Source organism: Topomyia yanbarensis, chromosome 3 (assembly GCF_030247195.1).
Source record: "Topomyia yanbarensis strain Yona2022 chromosome 3, ASM3024719v1, whole genome shotgun sequence".
Lineage (NCBI taxonomy): Eukaryota > Metazoa > Arthropoda > Insecta > Diptera > Culicidae > Topomyia > Topomyia yanbarensis.
The window spans coordinates 399,485,840-399,512,987 of record NC_080672.1 but is presented as its reverse complement, the minus strand read 5'-3'; the positions used below and the strand labels follow the sequence as shown (position 1 = coordinate 399,512,987).

Here is a 27,148-nt window from a genome sequence, read left to right as displayed (position 1 = left end):
GTTCTGTGCTGCACTAGATGAAGCGGCCGTCGGTTTGCCGCGAATTGATGACGTGGGATTTGGCATCTGATGCCACAATATGGCTGGTTTCGAGTGTGAATCGGGCTGGTAGTCTTCGTCGTGAGGTGCTCACTAATATGTGATGACGTAAATGGCTCACAACGGTGCTCGTCCCGAAGAATCGCAGCGAAAGCGGGACGTGTTGTGGCCACGAATCGGTCCTGCTTGGACCTACTGTTACAGCGCGGTCGGTGTGTAACTTTCGCGAATTGTGTTTCCTCGTCAACGGCAAGAAAAAAAACTACCAGACGCACCGATTTATTCACACACTTGAATGGAACTGCACTCACCCATTTCCGTCGATGATGCGATGGAAAACGCGTCCTACAGCTGGCAGATTTGTTGCATAGCTCTCCAGGTGGCCGCCGATTCTCCAAATCAGCAGCGAAAGTAATCTCGATCCGCGTCTTCGCAGTATTGGAAAATGGGTGCAGTCTCCATTGCATTTTCTCCCACAGACCGGGTAGATCGCGATGGCGCTCGCGAAAACAAAAGCACGATCGTTGCGCGCGTTTTGCAGCGGACCGCTTGGCTTGCGGTAAATGGAGCGCCATCCTGCGGACTTGAGAGTCTATCCGGTTCGAAGGACCATGTTTACGCCGGGATCTGGCCGATACTCAAGCCCGGGAACCAGTGAAACACGACACACAGAGCGGATGAACAGCACCCAAACAGGGAAACTAAACTAACTCGGCTGGCCCCGCACAGGCCAGCAAAAGGGCGTTCTTTTCCGCCTTCTGCAATCACTTTTAGCCCGCGCAACACTAAAAGTCTCTTTTCTACAACATAATATTTATTTACAAAATATACACAAATAGTTATATTTGAATTCCACTGATTCGAATTTTCTCTAAGTCCCGGTCTGTGGGGAAGCGGTCGTGCGACGTATGCACGGCGAGCGCGACGCACAGTCAGTTCTGCTGGACTGTCTTGATCGGCGATAAACTTTGTACTGCCGTACTGCCCTGCTGCTCCCACAGGACATGAGACGGCTGAAGAGAAAGATGACCCAGCCGTGTGCGATCAACTGCTCTCGGTGCTGCTACGGCGACGAATTTGCATGGAAACCGTCGGATTGCAAAAAGCATTGTTCATCTCCAGTGGCAATTGGCAGCAATCAGCTGGGTAACGATGATGAGAGCTTGCCTTCGGTTTGCGTGTGCGCCAGCTGATCGAAATTGAAGGATAATTTAATCTGTGCCACCGGGGTGAAAATAAGCGATTTTGCACACTATCTGCGGGTGTCAATTTGGGGGGTCAAAATAATTATCTGGTACGATGTTCACTTCGGCGTGAACAGGACCTTCTAAGGACCGGATCTCCACAGACCGGGCCTTAGAAATATTAGAAGCAGTGAAATTTGAATGTAACATATGTAAATAGTATAAATAAATGTTATGTTATAAGCGACTTTCTGGTGTTGCGTGGACTGGAAAGGTCCGAAGAAGGCGGAAAAGAACGCCCTTTTGCTGGCCTGTGCGGGGCCAGCCAAGTTTATTTCGTTTCGGGTGCTGTTCGTCCGCCCTGTGTTTCACTGCTTTTCTCGGGCTTGAGTATCGGCCAGATTCCGGCGTAAACAGACACATTGCTTCTATTTTTGAAATTGAGTGCTCTGAACTCAAATTTTGAGTAGTGTTGTATGAGCGTGTTGAACTTGACTGGATAGTTTTGTATTGGCCCCTCGTATACTGCCACGCGTATATGAAACATGTATGAAACTTATATGGAAACAAACGAAAACAATATCTTCCAACACTGCTGTCAAATGCTGAAAAAACAGCAACGAAGAGACGACGAAAGAAATAATTCACAAAAAAGGAGCAAAAGAAAGTCAAGATGGTGTTTGCGAAGTACAGTTTAATATTGCTGCTAGTGTTCAATTACGTGCAAGGTGATTATGTTTTCTTGCTGCAATCGATAGTTACGGGCGCATAGCGTTCCTATTTGGTGAAAATTATCCGCAAATAGTGTTTTTCTAAAGTGAAAATCGCGTTTAAAAATCCCATTTGGTGTACCACCTTCGCACTTTTTTTCTGTCTTTTTGTGTGCCTTTCGTTCTCAAATGCACTACGATGCATCACCAGTAAATGGCTGCAATTATTGACAGCAGATTTATCAGGAAGTTGTTTTTAATCCTGAATGTACATGGGAACCCAGCAGCTTCCTGCGAGTTCGTTCGGTTGTGAAGTAGCCAAAATGTACCAAAAACAGTGTTGGCTCCGGTGATAGAACAGTGCGAACAACAGTGAATCTATAAACACGTAGATGGATTCTTTTGGGGGCGGTGGGAGGAGGATAACAGATGCCGAGTATAAGCAACATAGCGATCTTGTACTGATTATTCTACCACTCGCTTTACGCCTGTTGTGTTGTTCCTCTATCCAGACATGACTCCTCCAAGTCGCGACAGAGTGGAATCTCGACGCGGATCAAGTCCAAAGCAAAGGCGACGATCAAGCGTCGCGCATATAGAAGGGGCTTTATGGTTTCTATGTTGGTGCTAGACAAAAAAACATACTATGAATATTTTGCATTACATGATCGCGATCGTGAATGGGACTTTTGCGTCGTTTTATTTTTTTCGCTGGTTTCGCTTGGTTTGTTTACAGTATTTTTATAAATTCTAAATTTTGATGGTAAAACCTACTAATTTAACTGTTGTTTTATTTTTCATTTCACTTATCGGAACTTTTTTTTCACCACAGGCGACATGCACGGTAAGCTACTGGATGAGACAGAAGAAACCATGGACCTGGAGGCATACCATCCAAATCGCGATCTTCCAATACAAAATTCGATCGTATCCCATCAGAGGTGAGTAGCGGACGTGTTTACCAGCATTGTGAATTGGAAGCAAGAAGGGAGACTGAAAAGCAGACAGGGTCTCCCCAACAATCTAGAGAAAAAGAAAGAATCAAACTGATAAGCGTGCTGATAAGGCTAGACGCCACAAAAATTATTGGGCAGCATACCTTTTGTTTTGTGATTTATGGCTCGGGAAAGAGTTGTAAATCATATTAAAATTTTTTATGAAATGCTACCTCATCACTCGCTTCATTCATTGTTTGCATCTTTCTTCTCTTCAAACAAGCGGTCTGTGCTTGGTCTAATTATAACTCCCACTTCAAAACTCTCATTTAATTTCTCGACGATGTCTGCTCCTCGCGATTTTTCTCGTCATCTAACATCGTATGAACACAATACAATAACCACCATGGAATTTTTTGTAATTTGAACTATCATAACTTTATCGGCTTGGCGCTAATCTAATCAATCTAACGATTCATTGACTGACGCGGAAATCAAATGTTTCGCACCAAAGGAGACATTCGAAGTCGAAGAGACGGATGAAACGAAGGTAATGAATGAATGGATGCTGGATTTGCTGTCGTTTATGCAAACAAGTTTTTGCTTGTATCTTCAATTTGTTGAACGATTTTTTGTTATTCATAGCAAAACCGCATCATTTTGGTTTTTGTTTTGCTTACAAAGATTTATTTTAGTGACCAAGAAGTTTGTTCACCATTCAATAACTTTTGTTACAAAGATAAGAGCGTGGCTTTGATGGAAATAGCCAGAACTGATTAGCTTTTTTCTGTTCGATTCCGGCAATGTATTTTGAGTCCATGGAACTCAATTTATTTTTTATCCGTTTCCTTCTAAACATCCTTTGAATCTGTATCTATCAGCAATTAAACTAAAATCAGTCATTCGAATCACTCCAGATACAAATGCTACAGTTGTGAGCCGCCCGACTGTTTGGACACGACCGCTCACGCCCATCTCTGCCAGAATGCGATCCAGTGCTGGAAGTCGCGAATTCGTGACCAGTTTGGCCACGAATCGGTGTCCCGTGGGTGTACGACGACACACGAGCAGCTGCCGCTGTACTGCAATCAAAATCTGATGAACAGTAGCGGTCCGAAGAAGCGCCACGCCACCGGAACGTACAACATCGAGTGCTGTACGGGGGATTACTGCAATAACGGTAGCTTTCCGGCTCTGCCACCGATCGAGTATCCAAGTGAGTAGAAGAAGCGTTTGCTCAACTATCGTGTGGCGATTATAAACAAGCATCTGTTTTTCATTAGGTGACGTACAGAAGCTAGAAACGCGTACCTACTATGTGAAGTTGTTTGTGGCTATTTTTGGTCCAATCTTTGTGATCTTGATTGTCGGGTCTATCATTTTGTACTTCATGCGACGAACGCACCACAAACGATTGATGGCCACGAGAAGCAAAAATGATCCTGAAACCTACTACGCCAGTGATGAGATTCTTCGAGCTACCAGCGCTGGCGACAGTACCTTGAGGGTAAGTTTCGCTAAAAACTAATACTATAGTTCAGATTCGATTCCCGATTATCGCTTACAGGAATACCTACAACACTCGGTAACGTCCGGTTCCGGCAGTGGTCTACCATTGTTGATCCAACGAACATTGGCCAAACAGGTCTCTCTATTCGAGTGTATAGGCCGGGGAAGGTACGGAGAGGTGTGGCAAGGAGTTTGGCATGGAGAAAAAGTAGCAGTCAAAATTTTCTTCTCTCGAGACGAAGACTCTTGGAAGCGAGAGACTGAAATCTATAGGTTTGCTAATTTGTTAAATACTTTCCAGAACCAGAAAACGATAAAAATATTAAAAAATTTCAGCACCGTTTTGCTGCGGCACGAGAACATCCTCGGCTACATAGGATCCGACATGACGTCCCGCAATTCGTGCACACAGCTGTGGCTCATCACCCACTACTACCGGCAGGGATCTCTGTTTGATCATCTGAACCGAACTGCCTTAAGCCACCATCAGATGGCTAACATTTGTCTCTCGATTGCCAACGGTTTGGTACATTTGCATACCGAGATCTTTGGAACTGAGGTGGGTGCTGAATCGGTTACAAGTTGAAATTAGCCGATCGGCACATTCGATTTCTTTTTCGCAGGGCAAACCAGCAATCGCTCACCGTGACCTGAAAACAAAGAATATCCTGGTTCGTAACAACGGTACCTGCGTGATAGCCGATTTTGGTCTGGCAGTGACTCACAGTCAGACAACGAACAAGATCGATATGGGGAATACGGCCCGGGTTGGAACGAAGCGATATATGGCCCCGGAAGTGCTTGACGAGAGGTTTGTGATTCATTTAATTCAGTTGGCATGACATCTAATTCTTACTTTCTATCCTCGCAGCATTAACCTGGAATGCTTCGAATCGCTGCGCAAGGCTGACATTTATGCGATCGGACTGGTGTTCTGGGAAGTCTGCCGTCGAACACTGTCCAACGGTATTGCCGAAGATTACAAGGTACCGTACTACGACTGTGTTACGTCTGATCCCAGCTTCGAGGAGATGCGAAAGGTCGTCTGTGTGGATAACTACCGGCCCTCGATACCGAACCGGTGGGCGTCTGATCCGGTGAGTGTAGAAATTATGTAAAATGTTTTCAGGGTTTTCACAAATTTTAGTGTTCGCGCACGCAAACGAAAAACTACCTAAAATTGATTTCTTTTGACTCAATTCTCGCGAATCGTTGAATAGGTTGAATTTAGATAGCTGCTCATGCACTTCGCTTGATTTCATGGTCGTGGTCGATCCAGCAATTCCGGTTGAAGGGTGGCTTCCGATTCACAGGTGCCCCGATGACCTTACTATACTGGTGGTTTGTTGCGTTCGGTGCTACTCAGCGTAGTCCCCAAAGGTGGAGCTAACCTACCTCGGCGGAGGGTTCTCCGACGAAAGAATGTCTTCCGAAACCGTCGACGGGCGAGTTATTCTTGCTTCGATGCAGTCCGACAGAGTGCCGAGGTCTCTCCAGCGATTCCGGTTGAAGAATTCCGTCCGGTTCACTGGAGTCCCGATGATTCAAGCCGGTGATTCGCTACGAACTACTCGGAATAGTCCCCGTCGGTGAATCTTTTCTACTCCGACAAAGAGTTCCCCAATAGTGGAAGATCGTCCGAAACCGATACTACCTGGGTAGGTGCCAAGGTCGGTCCTGCGATTCTGAGTGGAGGGTAACTTCCAGTTCACATACGCTCCGACGACCATCTGCCGGTGCTACTTCACGATCTACTCGAACTAGTCTCCGGCAGTAGGCCTAGTCTACCCCGACGGAAAAATTTCCCGCCGTTGAAAGTTCTCTTGAAACCGTTATTTCGATGCTACCCGGGCAGATTCCAGGGGAAGGATGACTTCCAGTTCTCAGGTGTCTCGACGACCTATCGTCGACGATGCGTACGATCAGTCTAGTCCCTGGCGGTGGATCTAGCCTACTCCGATCGCACCTGCTGGTCTACTTTATCTCTCTTCAGCAGACTGACTTGTCCAGTGCCAAGGTCGGTCCGGCTATTCCGGTTGTAGTGTGATTGGCCGGTTAATCGGTGCCTTGACGACTCGAAGCCGTATACTGCAACGTTGCTGGTCGTTGCTCTTCTCGCCATCTTCGTTGCAACGCTGACATGATCTGAGCGACTGTTCTTTTCATCGCACCTCATTTTTCTTCATCTGTACGCATTCTTTGGACAATGTTGTTTCCTCTATATTACCGCACGGGATGCATAACGGCGATCTCGCACTGCCGAACCTGTTCAAGTACTTCTTCAAACAACCATGACCAGACAAGAACTGCGTCATGTGGAAGTTCACTTCACAAGCTTGGAAATAGTCGATTGTCCATCTACCGTTTACAGCGTTAACCTACTACTTAAGGTATCAGCTCGGGCTCGTTTACGAACTTCTGTCGTGCCTCGATCCCTATAGCTCTCGATATCTTCTTCGAGTAGGAGGTTTATGGGAATCGTTTTAGCTATCACGTAGGCTGCCTCTGACGATATAGTTCGATGCGCGCTAGACACCCGCATGGCCATCAACCTGAATGTGCTGTTCAGCCAAGATGTGTTCCTATTCGTCTACAGTGCCGTCACCTAAGCAGGTCCTGCGTATCTGAGCATCGTTGTGGAGACACTCGCCACTTTTACTCCCGCATGCGTTGTTATTATTAAAGCATAGCAGATCATCGTCACTCCCAGTTGTCCAACTTCCCACTTTGAGTTGATGATACACTCTCCGACCAAAATTCTTGCCTGTTGCACTGCCTGCCTGGGTGGTGAAAAATAGTAGCCTTTTTTTGTAAAACATTTATTGTCCTGATTGTTACAAACTAGTTACATGTCACATAAAACTTATAATTAGCTATGTTCTTTTCGTTTGCTGGAATACTTGTCATATACAATAACATTGTAGAGAATGCTTGGAGAATATGCTGGCGAGTATGTCTGGATTGATTTTGGAACGCCGGGTATATCCAGTCCTCCTGATGAAGTTGTGAAAGCCGTCGATCTAGAGCCAGGAAAGCGCTACGTTGAAATGTCCATATGGTCCTGTTTTCGCTGCATTGGAATATGTGATGCTCGATGGTGTCTGTCTGGCCGGGGCACTGGCTGCAGTTGGAGTCCGCTCTCCTGTTCATTCTATGTAGAAGCTCGTTGGTTAAAATTTTACGATGCGCCACCGAAAACCACACTGATCGTTGGCGTGAGCTTAATTGCTTCGAGTGTATGTTTTTGAAAATTTTCCCCCAATCGCGTTGTGAATTTTCCCTGATTATTTTGGGCTCCTTCCGCTGTTTCAAAAAGTAATTGTATATTACACTAGAAGAAGGTGCCCTAGCTATTTCGTCCGTTAGGAATGCTGTCTCTTTGACCACCGTACGGATGTGCTCATATTTTCTTGGAATGCATGAGAGATTTGGAGGGTTTGCGTTGTGCTCTAGAAAATCCCACAAAAAGGGTAGATCTGAACCGATTTTCATCATGCGGTTTGTTAGTAGGGCCTTGGCTTTAATAGGCGGCGAGTGTAGGTTTAATCCTCCTAGACGTTTCGGTAGAATTAATGTTTCGAAAGCAATTCGGGTTAAATTCTTCCCATACCACAGAAACGAGCCGATTCGCGAAATAAATTTCCCGCCGTATTTGTTTGGTAGAGGAATCACTGATGCTGTGTACCATATTTTTGACGTAATGAACGTGTTCAATAAAGTTATTTTCTGTATGATATTAAGATTTCGCGCGTTGTTCATCCACATGCCTGTTTGAACTCCTCGTAGAACCGCAATCCAGTTTTGCTCAACAGTGCTTGAGAAATCTTCGGCAAAATGGATTCCGAGGATTTTCACCGATGACTGCATTTGTAACCACTCGCTACGTGGTGTCAAGTTCAAAGTGCCGATCTTTAGGGCGTTAGTTTTCTGCGTGTTGAGTATTGCTCCAGAAACAGTTGTGAAATCGGCAAAGATATTTCGAATTGCAAGTAGCTGAGATTCACTTCTGACGAACATAGATATGTCATCCGCATATGCGTTAAGTACCGCATGAGGAAAATGTCTTCGCAGTTTATCGAACAAGGGTTGTATATATATAACAGACAAGATCATTGAGATGGGATCACCTTGACGCACTGACCTTTGAATTTTGATTTCGCTTCCTAGCTTCCCATTAATCAGAACTTTGGAGAAGCTGTTGTTCGTACAGAACATTAAGAGATTTATCAATTCCTGGTTGAAGCTCATTTTTACCATCGTTCTTGCAAGGAAGCTGTACTCCACTCTATCGAAGGCATGGTCGAAGTCGAAAGCTACTAACATTTCGTTTTCGTGCTGTTGTTTAAGTTCGCAGATGCGGTCCAGTATTCGGGCGGTAGCTTCAAAGATGTTTCGCTTACCATTGCAGCATTTTTGGTTTTTGGATAGCACCAGTGGAAGCAGGGGACTCATTCTATTTTTTAATATCCTAGCGAATATTTTATAGTCGGTGTTCAATAGTGAAATCGGTCTGTACGATTTTATACTGTTATCACTTTTCTTCTTTTTACTAGCACAATAACGTCATCAAAGAATTCCTTGGGAGCTTGGGATGACATAGCTTCATTTATGATGAATGTGAACTCCCGCTGGATCACATGCCATGATTTCAAAAAAAATTCCTTCGGTAGACCATCCATGCCCGGCGATTTACGTGAGCTGCTTGCTTTTATTACTTGTAATATCATTTGGTGAAATTTCATTCAGTATGCGATCGTTGTCTTGATTCTCGTTTGGGATGCGTTTTGCTGGATCGAAGCTGTCGTTTACTGTGGTGTTTGTTGAGGAGTACAGGTTCGCGAAATAGTCCTGAACGCTCTGATGTATTTCATTTGGATCCCTTATTATGGTAGCTTCCTTTTGCAGCGCTTTGATCGAAGTTTCAGCTCGTCGGGTCTTTTTATTTGCTACGTGGAATATTGATGTGCTTTCTCCGCCGATGTATGCTTCGTTCCAACACCGCGTTTGCTGCGCATAGTTCCGTTGAAGAAGCAGCATTTTCCCTTAATGTGGTTAATACTTCGTAGCTGTCGGGGATCGCCATAGTAGCGATCGTAGGATGAGCGAAGCAGAGCGTAATACAGTTCCATTGTGTCACAGAAGGAACGTCTTTTTATCGAAGCTTTCCATTTTAGGAAGGAAATAAGTTTTGGTTTGACAAATTTGATCCACCATTCGATCCATGTACGGAAATTCCTTCGGTTCCTTGTCCAGTACACCCATTTGACTTGAAGTTCGTTGATAACTGCTGGATCATTCACTAAATTTGGATGCATACGCCATACACCCCGACCAGGTGGATTCCCAAGTGTGGGAAGCACAGTGCGGATAATGTACGCTTTATGATCCGAGAAAGCCGTTGCTGCAAAATGTGCTGTTCTTATCCACCCGCGTATATTTGGAGTGAGAAGAATTCGGTCTATCCTGGAGGCAGAGTCAGATCTGATAAATGAAAATTCTACATGTTGTCGATGTATAAGCTCCCAGCTGTCGTCAACTCCTGAGGCAGACATAAATCTTTTAAGCATTGGACTGTGTGCATTTAAACCGGTGGCGTCTTTTTGATTCACTACAGAGTTGAAGTCACCCCCAATAATTGCAGTGTGTGTCGCATTGTAGAAGTAGTATGGTAGCACATTGTTATAGAAATTCTCCCGAGCGTTTCTATTTTGCGTTCCTGACGGTGTCTAAACGTTGATGAATGTAACGTCATTTATCCGTGCGCTGATAATTCTTGAGTCCATGCTTCTATCAATGTTAGTGAGGGGGAAAAAGCTTCTTGCTGCAATCGCTGTTCCTCTTCTATGCTCGTCTACATTGTACTCAATGCTGAAACCTGGTATGTTGAGGCTTGTCGTTGCCACCTCTTGCAGGAAGATAATATCTAGTTCAGCAGACCGGATGAAGGAATTCAGGGCATCGAGTTTGTCACTGCGTTCATGTTGATTGTAGCAATCTTGTAGCTCATCATATCAGCCATTTCCATCGTAGAGAAGGCAGTTCGTTGACATGTTTGCGCGACCAGCTAAAAGTCGTCGCGATATTGGCAGGATCACGAAGACCAGCGAAGCACCTTATGGAGGTGGCAGTAGCAGCGAAAGCTGAGAATGATGAAATCTTGCTGAGGGTGGCAGTATCATATGTTGCTTCGGCGGGACATATACTGCCCAAAATGCTTACCGAGACAGCTGAAATCGATGCTGGCATATTCGTTCTATGCAAAATTCCATCACAACAAGCGGACTCTTGCAGATTGATGAAATGATTGCTCCAAAAGTACGGACAGCTGATGGGTGTCGTTGCAGTGGCGACGTAAACTGAGACGGAAAGGAGCAGTGAAGCAAAAGGCGCTGCTTGCACTTTCAGCTTGTTGCTGCAGCGGTGACACGAGTAGCTAATCAAAATTTGCCTGGCGACGAGCACTAGCGTAATCATTTGAGTGTTGTACAAACTGGACGGATTGTTGACGAGTGCAAATGCAGCAACGCAATACTGCATACTGCATTTATTTATGTTTCGCCGACACGATGAATGGCAGCAGGCAGCAGGGTGAGCTGGGAACGGGGAAAACTTGCTGAAGGTGGTAGTATCTAAATTTGCTTCGGCGGGACATATACTGTTCGAAATGCTTACCGAGGAAGCTGAAATCACTGCTGGCATAATCGTTTTAGGTGAAGTTCCATCACAGCAGTCGGACAATTCCAGAGACATCGATTGATTGCCCCGACAGGATGGACAGCTGATGGGTGTTGTTGCGGTGGCGTCATAAGCTGGGAACGATAGAAGCAGGAAAGCAAAGGGCGCTGCTTGCGCATCCAGTTCGTTGCTGCAGTGTTGAGGCGAGTAGCTAGTCAAAATTTGTCTGACGACGGGTGCTTGCTTAATCATTTCAATGTTGCACAAACTGGGCCGATGGCTGACGAGTATAAATGCTGCAATGCAATATTGCACTTTGCATTTGTTTATATTTTGATGACTCGACGAATAGCGGCAGGGCTCAGCGGCGTCGGGGGGAGCTAGAAACGTTGAAAACTTGCTGAGGGTGGCAGTATCGACGTTTGCTTCGGTAGGACATATACTGCCCAAAATGCTTACCGGGGCAGCCACACACTAACCCAGCCCAAACTTGTTCAGTAATTTCTTTTGACGACTTGCTCAGTAAAGTGATATTTTTAAGGAGCTGTCAGCAAATTGTTTAAAAATTTGCGGAATAGTTTTCATTTTTTAGCGATTTTCAGTAATTTCTCGAATAATTTACTGAAACCCGCAATATTTTTCACTGAATTTATCAGCTCTTCTGTTTTTTTCGGTACATAAACATTATCCAGTAAAATACTGACTGATTGTTCGGCAAAATTGTACCAACGTTACCGAACCTCGTCAAAAACTTACTAAACAGGTACAGCAAATCATCTGTCAAGTCGCCATTTTCAGAGGAAACTGCTGACTGACCAGTGTTTTTTGACGTTTGTATAGAACGGATTACGGAGAGTTCGGTACCAAATTGTTTTACTGAATTGATTACCGAACGGTTTGCTGTTCAAAACCCCAGCAAAATTTTACTGTACCCAGTAATTTAAATTAAGTGTGCAGATGCTCTGCTTGCAGATTCTTTTTGTTGCTACGGTGATGAGACGGATAGTTTGTCAATTTTCCTTCGAGAGGGTAATTGCGAACTACATTGGCGACAGGAGCAAGTAAGAAGATAATACTTTTTTTTCTTGCAGTGACGGGCCCAACTATAGGTAACACTGGCGGAAGGAACTTGCAGCGGCGTATTATTGTTGTATTGACGGGAACGGTGCTCGCCTGGTACATCAGCAGCGGCACAAGCTGATGAAGGTAAAATTTTGCTGAGAGCGGTAGTATCGAGATTTGCTACGGCTGAACATATACTGTTGAAGGTGCTTACGGGAGAAGAAAAAGCTTTCACATTCGTTTTTTTTTGTCGTTGTTATGATAGGGCTGGTTTAGGTTTGCTTCCCTACTTATTGTTTGTGGCGTGAAGTCGAACGAGTGAGATGTGGCTCTAGTCTTGTGTCAGGCCGGGACGGTCTTTTTTCGTTGTTTCTTTTATTTTCAAGAGGTGATGCCGGTCTTTTTGTGTTCACTGTGCTGGTTTTGTTTTTCTCTGCAATTAAATCGTTGCTTTCGTCTGCGAAGCCGGCAAAGGGGCTCGTAACGTTTACGATTTGATGATCATTCGTGGCTTGGGAAATACTGATAGTCTCTTGTTGTTGCTGATCACTGTTCTCTGGTGCTGGTTCGGCTACCATTACGGTATCACTTCCAGCCAGCGATACGTTTGACCCGTGGTGAGGCATACCCTTTTTTAACCCTGCGGAGCTGGCACTATTTGGCTGACGAAAATTCTGCTGCGGAAATGACCGACTGTCGCCGTTTTTCACGATTTCGGCTAGTGTCAGACGACCACTGACGCTCGGTTTCAATGATTTTGCAAACTCAGAGCACTTTTGTGCATAGTGAACTCTACGGTTGCAATGTTTGCATGTGGCGACTTGACCTTTGTAGGTTATGAGAGTCATAGTCGTGTCCACCATCACGTATGACGGTATCGGTTTTGATAGTTTCATACGCATAATCCTCATTCCATTTGGAACACCAGGAAAGAAATCTTTCCAAACTTCATCACGGATTGAGATGATATCTCCGTACTCCCGCATCCGGTATGCTAGCTGTCTATTAGTTGTGCTCGGGCGGAGGTCATGAACTCTAACCTCAATAGATCCATCTTCCATTGAAAGTGGAATGCTGTAGGTTTTCCCGTCGTGTTCTAGCTGGTGTTTCATGTTGTGTTCTTGCACTATGTCCTGTGCTGTTTGAGCGGAATCGGTGCCCACGAAGACGCGTCCGTTTCTGACTTGCAAGTGCTGTAGTTTAGTCGCTTCAATAGCGAGATTTTTTATTATGAATTCTGCGATCGCAGGCAGGTTTAGTTTAGTCGGTACAACTTTAAAGTTGATGACAAATGTTTTTTCAATTGATGATGCCATATTGGCAGTTGCGGGTTCCGAATATCGGAGCTTAAACTGTTATAGTATGCCGGACTAAGTCCGCGAATTTCGTTATAGAAAAACCACTATTGTTGTCGTTATAACGCGTGTGCTCACGACAACAGTTTGCTGTCAACTGTTTCCTCGGAAGCTCCCGGAACTCCGCCTTGCGTATATCTCATCATCCATGATGAGACAATGAGTTGAAACTTAAAGGAATTGACGGAAGGGCACCACCAGAAGTGGAGCCTGCGGCTTAATTTGACTCAACACGGGAAAACTTACCAGGTCCGAACTTATTGAGGTAAAACAGATTAATAGCTCTTTCTCAAAATTAAGGGTAGTGGTGCATGGCCGTTCTTAGCTCGTGGAATGATTTGTCTGGTTAATTCCGATAACGAACGTGACTCAATCAGATTAAATAGAACGCTATCAGCAGTCAGATGATGATACCGCTCGGTTGGCGGCCGGTGTGGCTCGTGTGGGTCGCTGTGGCGGTGGGTTAACCCCCATGCAGTTGCAGTCCCTGTTCGCCGGTTCCGTCCGGCCGGCTGTGTAGTGTGACCTGATAATACTTCAACTCACCGAAGTTGACTTCTGCTTAATAGGACAATTTGTGTTCAGCAAAATGAGATTGAGCGATAACAGGTCCGTGATGCCCTTAGATGTTCTGGGCTGCACGCGCGTTACAATGTGAGCAGCAGCGTGTACCCTATTCCGAAAGGAACGGGAAATCACTGAAATGCTCATTTAGTCGGGATTATGGATTGAAATGGTCCATATGAACCTGGAATTCCCAATAAGTGCTGGTCATTAGCTAGCGTTGATTACGTCCCTGCCCTTTGTACACACCGCCCGTCGCTGCTACCGATGGATTATTTAGTGAGGTCTTTGAAGGTGAACATTTGCTAGTCTTTCCGAAGGATTACATTTGAATCGCTGAAGTTGACCGAACTTGACGATTTAGAGGAAGTAAAAGACGTAGCAAGGTTTCCGTAGGTGAACCTGCGGAAGGATCATGATTGTATGTTCAAATATACATAAATGTTGCTCGATGATGAGGTTCGATGACGAGGGGATCCACAGTGATTGAATCCGCCGCGTGTCGATGGCAAGTGCGGACGTGCGCGTCTGTTGGAATATTTTCGGCCCATTCCCCGTGCATGCATTCAGGGGGATATGTTAATATGCAGGCTCACAACAAACAAACACGCTACCGGTTGGGTGTTTTCAAGGATTGCACTGGTCCTCCCCGCGCGGGCATGATTCCCACATGCCATGTGGCCAGGGGAGGAATGGCAGTTGTCTGTGTACTCATACTCGTCACTTGCGCGAGTACGAAGGTGTACCTTCCCAGTGGGTCCGCCAAAAGGGATGGAGTGAAATGTGTTTGTTTTATTGCTGTTGAAAAACTCTATCTATATAAACCCTAGGCAGGGGATCACTCGGCTCGTGGATCGATGAAGATCGCAGCTAAATGCGCGTCAGAATGTGAACTGCAGGACACATGAACACCGACAAGTTGAACGCATATTGCACATCGTACAACAGTACGATGCACACATTTTTGAGTGCCTATATTTATCAATTCAACTATACCCGTGCTGCATAGCGCGCGGTATGCGTAGTGACGTTTTCCCGGCCTTCAGTGGTCTGGTAAAACGTTTAAGCTAGAGCAATCAAACACGAGTGAGCGAGAACGCGTGCCATCCCCGGTTCAAGTTCCACTAGAATGTGGCTTTTACTCCCACAGAGGGTGATAGGCCCGTAGAACGGCGCTGATGGTAGAAAATTTTTCCGTGGAGTCGTGTTGCTTGATAGTGCAGCACAAAGTCACCACGAGACCGATAGCGAACAAGTACCGTGAGGGAAAGTTGAAAAACACTCTGAATAGAGAGTCAAAAAGTACGTAAAACTGCCTAGGGCTCAAGCCCGTTGAACTCGATTATCCGAAGCGGAGATATTCACCTGTGGCCTGGTCCCGGCTCGCCGGGGCTAGCTACAGGGCACTTATACTCCTGCTTTCAAGAGGACATTGCGATCCATTACGAAAAGTGTGCAATTGTGTGGCAACACACGCTGGCAAAACCGCCCGACAGTGGCCCCCTGGTGCCGGTTGCTTGTCCCACCGTAGCGGCGTTCAGTTCTGAAGGCATATGTCGCAAGCTGGGACTTACTGCACGTGGTGTGCCGTCGGGCGCGTGATGGATTTAACAGTGGACACCGTCCCGTATGTTCCCTCCCGGAACATACACTCCCAGTATGGGTTTCTAGCGGATTGTCGATCGGCAATGATAAAATCGAGGTACCTTCGGGACCCGTCTTGAAACACGGACCAAGAAGTCTATCTTGCGTGCAAGCCAATGGTCAGATCGGGGGCTTGCACCCCGGTCGGCGTATGTAAAACCAAAGGCGTAAAAAACATAACTCTCTCGTTGTGCGGGATTACGGGCGAGACTCTCTGCTCGTCCCTCCATCCCCGGGTGTTATAGCCGGCATGCGGTGGTCGGGTGGTTCGCCATCCGACTATCGTGCCATAACATACCGTGAGTGTGCAGGATGTGACCCGAAAGATGGTGAACTATGCCTGATCAGGTTGAAGTCAGGGGAAACCCTGATGGAGGACCGAAGCAATTCTGACGTGCAAATCGACTGTCAGAATTGGACATAGGGGCGAAAGACCAATCGAACCATCCAGTAGCTGTTTCCCTCCGAAGTTTCCCTCAGGATAGCTGGAGCACGTAACAATTCGGATCCTATTCTTATCTGGTAAAGCGAATGATTAGAGGCCTTAGGTTCGAAATGATCTTAACCTATTCTCAAACTATAAATGGGTACGTACCATAACATTCTTGGTTGATGTTATTGCAACGCAACATCGGACAGCTAGGGGCACCCCCCCCCCCCCTACGGGTGCCGCGCAACTGTCTGGTCGACGTAAAAGATATCGGTGTGCTTCAGGAATCAGAATATATTGGCTCAAATGGCACGTTCCCCGTACATAGTCGGGGATTTGTGCCTTGCCGTGTGTTTTCATCATTTCCTGAGCGGAAGGACAGGACAAGGAGGTGTGGGGAAGTAGAATTGGAAGGGTGGGAAAAATAACAGCACAAAACAAAAATAAACAACAGGTAAGTTAAACTCACAAGTAGTTCAACTTGCCTGCGAATAAGCCTAAAGCTCTTTACCACATTGGATAAGAAACTTTAGTATGTCTCTGAGTTTCAGTCGACCAAACATGGTTTCGTCTATATAAGGACGGCTGAAGACTCGAAATCGCAATTGCGCTACCGCTGGACAGTTGCATATCAGATGATATGAGGTTCCGTAGTCGGATTCACAAAGATCACATGAAAAAGACTCAGCGCGCTGAATAGTTGCCATGTGATAATTGAGTTTGCAGTGGCCGGTTAAAGCCCTGGTCAGCATGCCGCAGTGGAGCTTCGAAAAATGTAAGAGATTTTTCGAAACCACTGGGCATGGTTGTTCTAGAAACGCCTTTGTTTGGCGACACGTTTGTAGATTTCTCCAATAATTTCGGTGCTCGGACGAAGCCCAGGACCGTATTTTCTCCCTTATCCAACTTGTCGAAATTGGCAGCGCGGGCTCAGGACCAACGAAGTCAATCGCTGAACCCGCCCTGGCCAATTCGTCAGCCCATTCATTTCCAGTAATACCGCAATGTCCGGGCACCCAGACAAGGTAGATAGTGTTGACAATGCTTAGTTCTTCGATTTGGGTTCGGCACGCGATCACTAGCTTGGATCGGGATTTGTCTGAGCTAAGGGCCTTGATTGCAGCCTGACTATCGGAGCAGAAGTTTATAACTCTGCCGGACAAACTCAGTTGAAGGGCCGATTGCACCCCGCACATAATCGCAAAGATTTCTGCTTGGAATACAGTACAGCATCTACCTAGTGAGTGAGATTGTTCCAATCTCATTTCACGACAGTAGACACCAGCACCAGCACGTCCCTCCATCAGAGAACCGTCAGTGTAACAGACTACTTGCGTTTGTTGTTGTCTTTCCATAAAGCCAGACAACCACTCCTCTCGAGAGGGAATCTTCACATGGAATGTCCTGTAAGGAAAACTACAAGTGAGTGTAATATCGCTGGGAGCAAGAATATCTTCACCCCATGTAACCATTTGTGACCACAATCGTGTATGACTAGTAGCAAGATCAACATGATTACTGTTCCAAAGCCCAGTAACCTGCAGTCTGTATGTACATGATAGTGCTTCTTGTTTTAAGTGTATGTGTAATGGTTTGATATTTAAAAGTGCCTCAAGAGCAGCAGTCGGAGTCGTGGTGAAAGCACCAGTCAACGCCATGAGCGCCATTCTTTGCAGATGGTTTAGCTTTGACTGGACTGTCACCACCTCTCCCCTCTGCCACCACACAAGGCATCCGTATGACAGTATTGGACGTACAATTGTCGTGTAAATCCAATAGATGTATTTAGGTTTGAGACCCCAGGTCTTTCCAAAAGTTCGTCTGCACTGCCCGAAAGCCATGCACGCTTTCTTGACTCTGAACTCAATGTGAGCAGACCAATTCAGTTTGGAATCCAATATGACTCCAACGTATTTGACTTGATCTGCACACAGTAGCTCAGAATCACGGAATCAGGTTGATCAGGTTGAAGTCAGGGGAAACCGTGATGGAGGACCGAAGCAATTATGACGTGCAAATCGATTGTCAGAATTGGGCATAGGGGCGAAAGACCACCCGAACCATCTAGTAGCTGGTTCCCTCCGAAGTTTCCCTCAGGATAGCTGGAGCACGTAACAATTCGAATCCTATTCTTATCTGGTAAAGCGAATGATTAGAGACCTTAGGTTCGAAATGATCTTAACCTATTCTCAAACTATAAATGGGTACGTACCATAACCTTCTTGGTTGATTATTGCAACGCAACGTCGCACAGTGGCTGGAGGTTGGCCAAAACCTCAAAAATTTATTTTTGAAATATTGATATTTTATATTTTTCCTAAATTTCTCATGTATTGAATGAGGTATATTCAAAATTTTATGACCATTGGATAAGAACACAATTTTTAACATGTGTTTAAACGTAGCAAAGTCCGGACTTTTTAATGATTTTCATTTCCGAAACCACCATTGCTCTGTTCATTTCAAATGCATGTTGCTCTTCTAATTTTGGTCCGATTTTAGCAAAACTAGTTTCATTGTGTAGAGGAACGAAAGAACTTGGTTAGTAAATAAAATACATTCGGTGAATTTGCTTGGAACTATGACTTTTTAGTTAAATATATTTGAGGTGGTCAGATCAAAAATACTTTTTTCACTAATGTATTCTGTACAAATTTCGGAACCATTTCGGAACGGTCACATAGCATACATTCTATGGGAAATAACCTCTACTTTTCGAATATCATGGTCTCGTTCTGCGCCTAGGTGCGCAAAAAGTTTTAAGGAGATTTTGAAGCTTTGTTTCTGATATGGAGGCACATGGTGTTTTGTTTAAAATAGTTAGACAATCTACAGTAAACCAACACTTTATTCAATGGATTTAAAGTAGTGTTCTTAATTTTTTATGATATTGCTGACATTGGTGATCAGTAACGGAAAATCTATCATGAAAACGGGATCATAGTTATAAGAAAGGTTCAATGACACTGTATGGAAAAATCCATTTAATATTTTACGACTTTTGACATCAAAAATGAGCTCAGCACCTCAAAATTTGCTTAAATTGTGATTTTCAGCCAAATTAGGTAACATTTGAGGTTTTGTCCGACTTTTGTTTGGAGACCCGCCACTGTGCGTCGGACAGCTAGGGGCACCCCCCGGGTGCCACGCAACTGTCTGGTCGACGTAAAAGATATCGGTGTGCTTAGTGGGCCAAGTTTTGGTAAGCAGAACTGGTGCTGTGGGATGAACCAAACGTAATGTTACGGCACCTAAATAAACGACGCATCATAGATACCATGAAAGGTGTTTATTGCTACAGACAGCAGGACATGGAAATTGTCATCCGCTAAGGAGTGTGTAACAACTCACCTGCCGAAGCAATTAGCCCTTAAAATTGATGGCGCTTAAGTCGTTTGCCTATACATTACCGCTGATGTACAAGTGGTGCATCGGGCCTCCGGGCCCGGTGCACTTTGACACATCAGTGAGTAGGAGGGTCTGGTGATGTGCGTTGAAGTGCCTGGCGTAAGCCGACATGGAGCCGCCACTAGCACAGATCTTGGTGGTAGTAGCAAATATTCGAATGAGATCTTGGATGACTGAAGTGGAGGAGGGTTTCGTGTCAACAGCAGTTGAACGCGAGTTAGCCAATCCTAAGCTCTATGGGAAACCTGATATATATTAAGTATTTAACCAAATACAACAAACATATTGTGTGTCGTTGATGCAACATCCACTAGTATATATCAAACGAGCGAAAGGGAATCCGGTTACAATTCCGAAGCCTGTTGAGTATACGTTTGCATAGGCGTGCATACTGGAAACGGTAGCGCCTTTGTAATCATGGCAACATGAATCCTTTCCTTCGAGAAGCCAACAAGAGATATCGGAAGAGTTTTCTTTGCTGTTTAACAGTCATACTAGCCATGGAAGTCTTTCATAGAGAGATATGGTTGGACAGGCTGGTAGAGCATGGTATTAAATTGCTGTGTCGATATTCTCTTCTTGGACCGTGAAAATAGAAGACTGGGGCACGCAAACTCTCAATAGCTTATACCGAATCCGCAGCAGGTCTCCAAGGTTTAGAGTCTCTAGTCGATAGATTAATGTAGGTAAGGGAAGTCGCCAAATTAGATCCGTAACTTCGGGATAAGGATTGGCTCTGAAGACTGGAATGACTCGGGCTATAATCCTATCGGCGGTTTTTTTCACCTGGAACTGTGCAAACAGCTTCCTCCGTGGGGACCGTGGTGGGCTTCTGCCTCAATGCGCCCGGGGCGTCCGGTTTTCCGTTCGTTCGCACGGGCGGGCCGGTTTCACACGAACCGCTGGAGCTGCAGTCATCAATAAACAGTCAATTCAACAGGTGTTGACACAATGTGATTTCTGCCCAGTGCTCTGAATGTCAACGTGAAGAAATTCAAGCAAGCGCGGGTAAACGGCGGGAGTAACTATGACTCTCTTAAGGTGGCCAAATGCCTCGTCATCTAACTAGTGACGCGCATGAATGGATTAACGAGATTCCCTCTGTCCATATCTACTATCTAGCGAAACCACAGCCAAGGGAACGGGCTTGAAAACACTAGCGGGGAAAGAAGACGCTGTTGAACTTGACTCTAGTCTGGCATTGTAAGGCGATATAAGAGGTGCAGAATAGGTGGGAGCTCGGGTAAAATATTATCTCTCTTGCACCAATGAGATACTCTTACTGTTGCCTTACTTACATGATCAGGTGGAACAAGCGCTGGGGTTATTGCAACCTCTCGGCATAAGGTTTCTTGTTCAGCGTTCAGTCATGTCGTCATTCCTGGCTATAATGCAGAAGACCGAGCCTGTGGTCATCGTCCGTTGCGTGTCCTGGCGAGTGGCCCGAACCGGGCTCACCGCTTACCGGGCTTGCCGGAGATGGGGGGTGGGGGCGCGTCAAAAACGTTCCCACTATCAACCCTCCCGGCTTCAACCCGGACCAAGTGGGTGCCCCGAAGTAGGGTCCCGCCCGCGTGCGGCAAGGCCACAGTTTGCTCAACTTTCACACAGTATGCCGATGACAGTAAGACATCTGGATACTCCAAGTCGTGGACAGTGCCAGGTGCGGAGTTTGACTGGGGCGGTACATCTCCAAAACAATAACGGAGGTGTCCAAAGGTCATGCACCAGCTGTATCTTTGTCTGCACAGGCAGTTTAGAGATACTGATGATGATGGCCATCGAGTACGACTTGGCCATTTCGTTGAAGGTTGGGCGCTGCTCAGTTTTTAGTCTGTCTAGCCCCATGATCTTTTTCGGTTGGGGATCCTTCCTGCACTCACTATTGTTCGAACGCTTTCGCATGGCTCCGATTGCTGCACCGGACTGGTCTGTGTCCTCCTTGGTCACTCTCTGATCTTCGTCTCTACCTGGAGATATGAGAATGGACGAAGTGCAGGACACAACTTCCTCCAACGAGCCACTATTCAGTAGATCCGTAAGTTCCTCTTAGTGTTTTCCGTCAGAGCCCCAAATCCCAGTCCTAGTTTTGCGTAGGACTGGGGCTCGAAAAGTTGATTCCCGTGGCCATTCATCCCTCGGCACGGGTCGCGTCTCACCTCTGAGTGGGGCTTAAATTTCACGGTATGGGTTTTGCGGTCCCCCCGTTGGTACCCTCTCATTCTGCTGCTACAGTACAAGGCTGATAGCATCCAGTCGAAGTCGGTCTAACAACCAAATGTCATCAATAGACTCACGTGGAGGCATGAGATAGGAAACTTATGAGCGCTATGTTATCTTCGCATTTGACGGCACAGCTGTTGTTAGTCGCCTCTTGCAACATGGGAACTGAATCAGGAATCTGGAATCAGTTGCGTCTGGTTCAAATGCCATACGTTCCCCATGTTGATCGGAGATTTGTGCTTTGCCATGAATCGTCTTTTCACCATTTCCCTGATGGGAAGGATTTGGGAAGTGGTAAGGTTAGGGGTGATGAAAATAACGACACAGAACAATCAAAACAGAGCATTTTGCCCCCGGAACGATGCTGAAAGATCTGCAGATGCGAAAATAGCAGGAATAAAATCTCCAACCCCCGGAGGGATTTGAATATGTATTTAAACAGTGAGCGGATGAAACAACACCCCCGAGGGGATATTGAGATAACAGAACGTCAACACCCCCGAAGAGATATTGTCATTCAAATACGGCTAAAACTATAGCTCTTTACCACACTGGATTAGGAACAATAGCATATCCTTGAGCTTCAGCTCTCTGTACAAAGGTGCATCTATATATGGAGAACCTGAAATCCGGATACGCAATTGCATTATATATCAAATGTTATAAAGTTCCGTAACCGGATTCACAAAGGTCACATGAATAATACTTAGCACGCTGAATTGTAGCCATGTGATAATTGAGATTACAATGTCCAGTCAGTGCCCTGACTAGAATACTACAATTGTGCTTGGAAAAATGCAAGAAATTCTTTGACGTTTTCGGACTCAAAACGCAAGCTTGCAAGCTACGCCAAGGATTGGCAAACTCGGATGCAGCCCAAGAGCGAATCTTATGCTTTATCTAACTTATCGACAGTGGTAGAACTGGTTCTGGATTAACGAAGTCAGTCGTAGCGCCAGCTCTAATCAATTCGTCCGCCCATTCAGTTCCAGTAATACCGGAATGACCGGGTACCCATAGAAAGTGGATAGTATTTGAAATACTAAGTTCTTCGATTTGAGTTCGACATGCGATTACTAATTTCGATCTCGAATCTACCGAACTAAGTGCGAGAGGTTTCAGCCGCCGGAAACCGTGCGGCATAATCTGGCTTCAGAACTAGTCGTCGATGTAGACTCTGCTCAAAGTCATCATAGAAATGATAAGCTAAAGCAGCCGAAGCAACGGGAATAGCAACAACGTTCATACCCAGAAAGGAAAGGGAGCCCCAGTTGCAAACATTTCGAAGGTCTGTTCGTACTGCGGAAACGATGGTCATCAGATGCTGAACTGTTCTAGTTTCAAGTCATGGGATACGGGATACGAGATGTGTACGGACAGTGAGTGAGCTTGGCCTTCAGAGTCAAACCAAATACATATTTGTATTTGATAAGTCCTATAGGACTCCGTGCGCGACTCGCATAATTTAGTCTTGCCAGTCCGCGGGTTGGGAGCAGAAGCCCAGAGGTTTAATTTCAAGCTGAGATACATCAACTCACCGGATGCCACACGCTCTTTAAGCTGGGTTTGTCCGGAGAAACCTTATTCTTAACCTCCTAGTAGACCACAGCCGCTGCCTACTAACCGTACAGAACAACAGGGAGTAACCGCGATTTATATATAGAGTACACTTTTTGCACGTCCGTAAGCTATGGGACTTCGATTGATTACACAAGCTACAACCACGCCTTACATGTCACCAGTATTTCAAGATTTCGTCGACAACCTCGTACCATACTCCAACGATTTCTATCTCGGAGCCTACACCGTTCGGACTGCTTCGCTCTGTACCTACCTACCCTTTACCGAAGACTGCATATCAAGAAGATTAGCAACTCTGCCCAGAATCTGGAGACAGTAACAGCAACGCCACTTGCGGGTAAAGGTGGTACTTCCCATAGTGATGCACACATACATATACATTTTTACATTAAGCTGGAGGAAGGTGTCCAATAGCGGCCCTGGAACCTCTGTCGCTTCTCGTTTGTATGGGGGAAGGAAAGAGATATCAGTCTTCTTAATATGTAGATCGTAGATCGCCTTTACTTTGCCATAGTAAAGTTTATGGTCAGTCCGATTCTCGAAGTCTTTTTTTAATAATGAAATTGATTTGTATTTGATGTAACCATCAACTGTCGGTCAGGACAGATTGCTTCAGAAACGGGAACACTTGCAACCTTAAGCACCACAGGGAACGACTTTTTTCCTCGCAGTTTTGGCTGATCTAGTAGGCGATGCTTTAAAAAACCGTCTGAACCCGAAAAAAATACAGCCACAATCTGTACAGCTACTAGTATTGTTCTTGTTCGTAACAAACACCTGTTCCTGGCAGGATGACCTTCTCGCTGATGACCACCGTCATCAAACGCATCGCCGCGAATACCCACATTACCAATTACCGTCTGCAAAAGGGCAACGGAATTTTACAGCAAGTTCGCAATGCCAGCAACTGGTACCCGGATGTAGAATTCATCCAGCAATTCAATTCCGCCGTCATGTACCCGGACGCGGTCACATCCAGGTGGAAAATTCCACCGTGGAACAGCAAACTTGCCCCCGCCGAGAGAACGGTACGCAATGTACGAATCAACTTTGGTCCGCAACATCCGGCGGCGCACGGTGTTATGCGCATGATACTGGAGCTCGATGGTGAAACTGTGATGAGAGCAGATCCGCATATTGGACTGTTGCATCGGGGTACCGAGAAGCTGATTGAATACAAAACATACACCCAAGCTTTGCCGTACTTTGATCGATTGGATTACGTCTCGATGATGTGCAACGAGCAGTGCTTCGCTTTGGCCGTTGAAAAGTTGCTAAACATTGATATTCCACTGCGAGCCAAGTATATCCGGGTGCTGTTTGGGGAAATCACACGACTTTTGAATCATCTGTTGTCCATTTCAACTCACGGTTTGGATTGTGGTGCTATGACCCCGTTTTTCTGGCTGTTTGAGGAACGTGAAAAGCTGATGGAGTTTTACGAACGCGTTTCCGGCGCTCGGATGCATGCTGCCTACGTTCGTCCCGGTGGTGTGGCACTGGATATGCCACTGGGTTTGATGGATGATATCTACGAGTTTAGTTCCAAGTTTGGCGAGCGGTTGGATGAAGTGGAAGATGTTCTGACTTCCAATCGTATTTGGATCTTGCGTACGCAGGATATCGGCGTCATTTCGGCGGAAGATGCTTTAAACTATGGTTTCAGTGGTGTAATGCTTCGGGGTTCCGGTATTAAATGGGATCTTCGCAAGACGCAGCCGTATGATGCATATGATCTAATGGATTTCGATGTACCGATTGGTACTAAGGGTGATTGTTACGATCGTTTTCTGTGCCGTTTGGGAGAGATGCGTCAATCGCTACGAATCATCGATCAGTGTCTGAACCAGATGCCAGCAGGGGAAGTCAGAACGGATGACGCTAAGCTGATACCACCGACACGTGCGGAGATGAAGAATTCCATGGAAGCGTTGATTCATCACTTCAAACTATTCACCGAGGGCTATCAGGTTCCGCCGGGTTCTACTTACACCGCCGTCGAAGCACCGAAGGGCGAATTTGGCATCTATTTGGTCTCGGATGGTTCCAGTAAACCGTACCGCTGTAAAATCAAGGCTCCCGGATTTGCCCATCTAGCAGCGATGGATAAACTTGGAAGGTACCATATGCTTGCGGATATCGTAGCCATCATGGGAACGCTCGATGTTGTATTCGGCGAAATCGATCGTTAGACGTTGCGATTACGGTGACCTGTAAACTACTGTTATGAATAAAGAAAAATAAATTCATTTTAATGTTTTTGTGAACTAGTTGAGACTAATTTTTAAGAATTAGTGAGTTAAGCTGAAACGTTTCACTAAAATAATGTACCCGATTTTCCCCTATCATTTCAGCCACTCGACGGCATGGCGAAGCTGATGCGCGAATGCTGGCACGCAAACTCCAACGTCCGCCTGACTGCACTGCGGGTAAAGAAAACGCTCCAGAAATTGACCCGATCGGACGAAAAGCTCAACTACGATCACGATTTCGATGGTGATATTTGTGTTTGATGGCGGCCCTCCCCGCTTGGCTACCACCACAGTCCGGAGCGTTTCCGAGTACTCATTATCATCGTGGTCTCTATCGCAATCGATAGGGGAGCAACATTCATCAGCTTCAAAGGGCGTTGTTGCTGCTGATAGAGAAAGTATCAGAAACAACTATATCATTTTCGTAGTAAGTTACTTCGTGTCTGTGCATGTGGGTCAGTGTGTCTGGTCGAAGAGAGAAAGGTTTACGGATGTTTTGTTGCAAATGTGGACACGAATCATTCAAATGACCGTCTCATAGATGTTCCAGTGAGTATACTGTCTAGTGTCTGTAAATATTTATACATACATTTATTAGGTTAGAATTGTTGTCGATACGGATAACTCAACATTGAGCAATTTTTGCACTATTTTATAACATTATTTTTATTATAAACTCATATCGTCACATTAGATTTTGGCTTCATCATGTTTTTTGAAACAAGTAGTTAAAGGTTTATTTCACTGGAGTTTTATTCATTTTATTAAAAATGACGTATTTTTTCTTTTCTTTTACAAAAAAACCATTATTCTAATTACATTGAATATTAGACATAGTTTAGTATGTAACAATCGAAGTAGGATACAAAATCAAAATCAGAAAATATTCAGTATTATTAACTGAATGAAATACGATAATAAAAAAACAAATACTTTAAATGAACATAATATTTACAAAGTTGAGAAAATATTATTAGCATATAGGTAACTTTCATCAAACCGTGAATGTAGAATCAATCTGTTGATCTAAATTGATTGCGAACCCAATAAAAAAAACAAGTGATCCAAGATTGCGACAATCTAAATGCTTGTGAGCCAATCTTTAATTTATTAGTTCCGGAAAGGGGATGCGGAACACTTTCAAGTTAAGTGCCATTAAATGAAAACAAAAAATAAGCCCTATTGATTTCACATCCTTTCGGAGCAGTTTTGTATATAAAATATAGTTACTGTTCATTGGTCAAAAAACAGCGAACAACTTCCGGTAAGCGGTTCTGATTCTAAACCTGAGTGTGTTTTGTTTGACTTTAATATAATATAACATAGTTTGAATTGAAGTTTTACAACATTACAGAAAATACGTACGTGCGAGTTTCGCGTTATTCGTGTAGTAACAACAAAAGTATAATTTAATGCAAATATTTATGTGTCGATAGTTTTCTATTAAACAAGGCAGAGTAAACCCAAATGGTGGAATGTTATTTCCATCGGTAAGCAAGTAGACTAGGATTTGATGAGTTGATTTTAGATTACTGATTAACGAAATAGACGATAGATGTATTTAGTTTATATTGTAA

General features: G+C 45.1%; 2 protein-coding genes and 1 non-coding gene across 4 annotated transcripts in view; all 3 read left to right on the top strand.

Annotated features, from left to right (window-relative positions):
* LOC131693720 (NADH-ubiquinone oxidoreductase 49 kDa subunit-like) overlaps window positions 1-25,659 on the top strand; it is a 366,118-nt gene extending 340,459 nt beyond the window's left edge. Inside the window, exon 2 of the mRNA XM_058981806.1 lies at window positions 20,863-25,659. Coding sequence (XP_058837789.1) covers window positions 24,111-25,511 — 1,401 coding nt within the window. The 5' untranslated portion in view covers window positions 20,863-24,110 and the 3' untranslated portion in view covers window positions 25,512-25,659. The remainder of the gene's footprint in view (window positions 1-20,862) is intronic.
* LOC131693719 (activin receptor type-1) lies at window positions 1,867-27,148 on the top strand. Of its 2 annotated transcripts, XM_058981804.1 has the most exons (10): window positions 1,867-1,951; window positions 2,766-2,874; window positions 3,383-3,418; window positions 3,786-4,084; window positions 4,152-4,375; window positions 4,436-4,650; window positions 4,714-4,936; window positions 5,001-5,188; window positions 5,249-5,474; window positions 25,674-27,148. In XM_058981804.1, the coding sequence occupies exons 1-10, from the start codon at window positions 1,897-1,899 to the stop codon at window positions 25,830-25,832; spliced, it is 1,734 nt and encodes a 577-aa protein (XP_058837787.1). In that variant the 5' UTR covers window positions 1,867-1,896; the 3' UTR covers window positions 25,833-27,148. The 2 variants fall into 2 exon arrangements, with proteins under 2 accessions (XP_058837787.1, XP_058837788.1); XM_058981805.1 differs by lacking the exon at window positions 3,383-3,418.
* On the top strand, window positions 14,856-15,007 carry LOC131694391 (5.8S ribosomal RNA). Its single transcript, XR_009306489.1, has one exon. It is a non-coding gene; the product is annotated as a 5.8S ribosomal RNA (ribosomal RNA).

Excerpts from the sequence above, each read along its gene's own strand:
- LOC131693719 (XM_058981804.1), top strand. The coding sequence starts at position 1,897 with ATGGTGTTTGCGAAGTACAGTTTAATATTGCTGCTAGTGTTCAATTAC. Across the intron at positions 1,952-2,765 it reads AGTGTTCAATTACGTGCAAG|GCGACATGCACGGTAAGCTA; the intron begins GTGATTATGTTT and ends TTTTCACCACAG. Across the intron at positions 4,376-4,435 it reads CTGGCGACAGTACCTTGAGG|GAATACCTACAACACTCGGT; the intron begins GTAAGTTTCGCT and ends TATCGCTTACAG.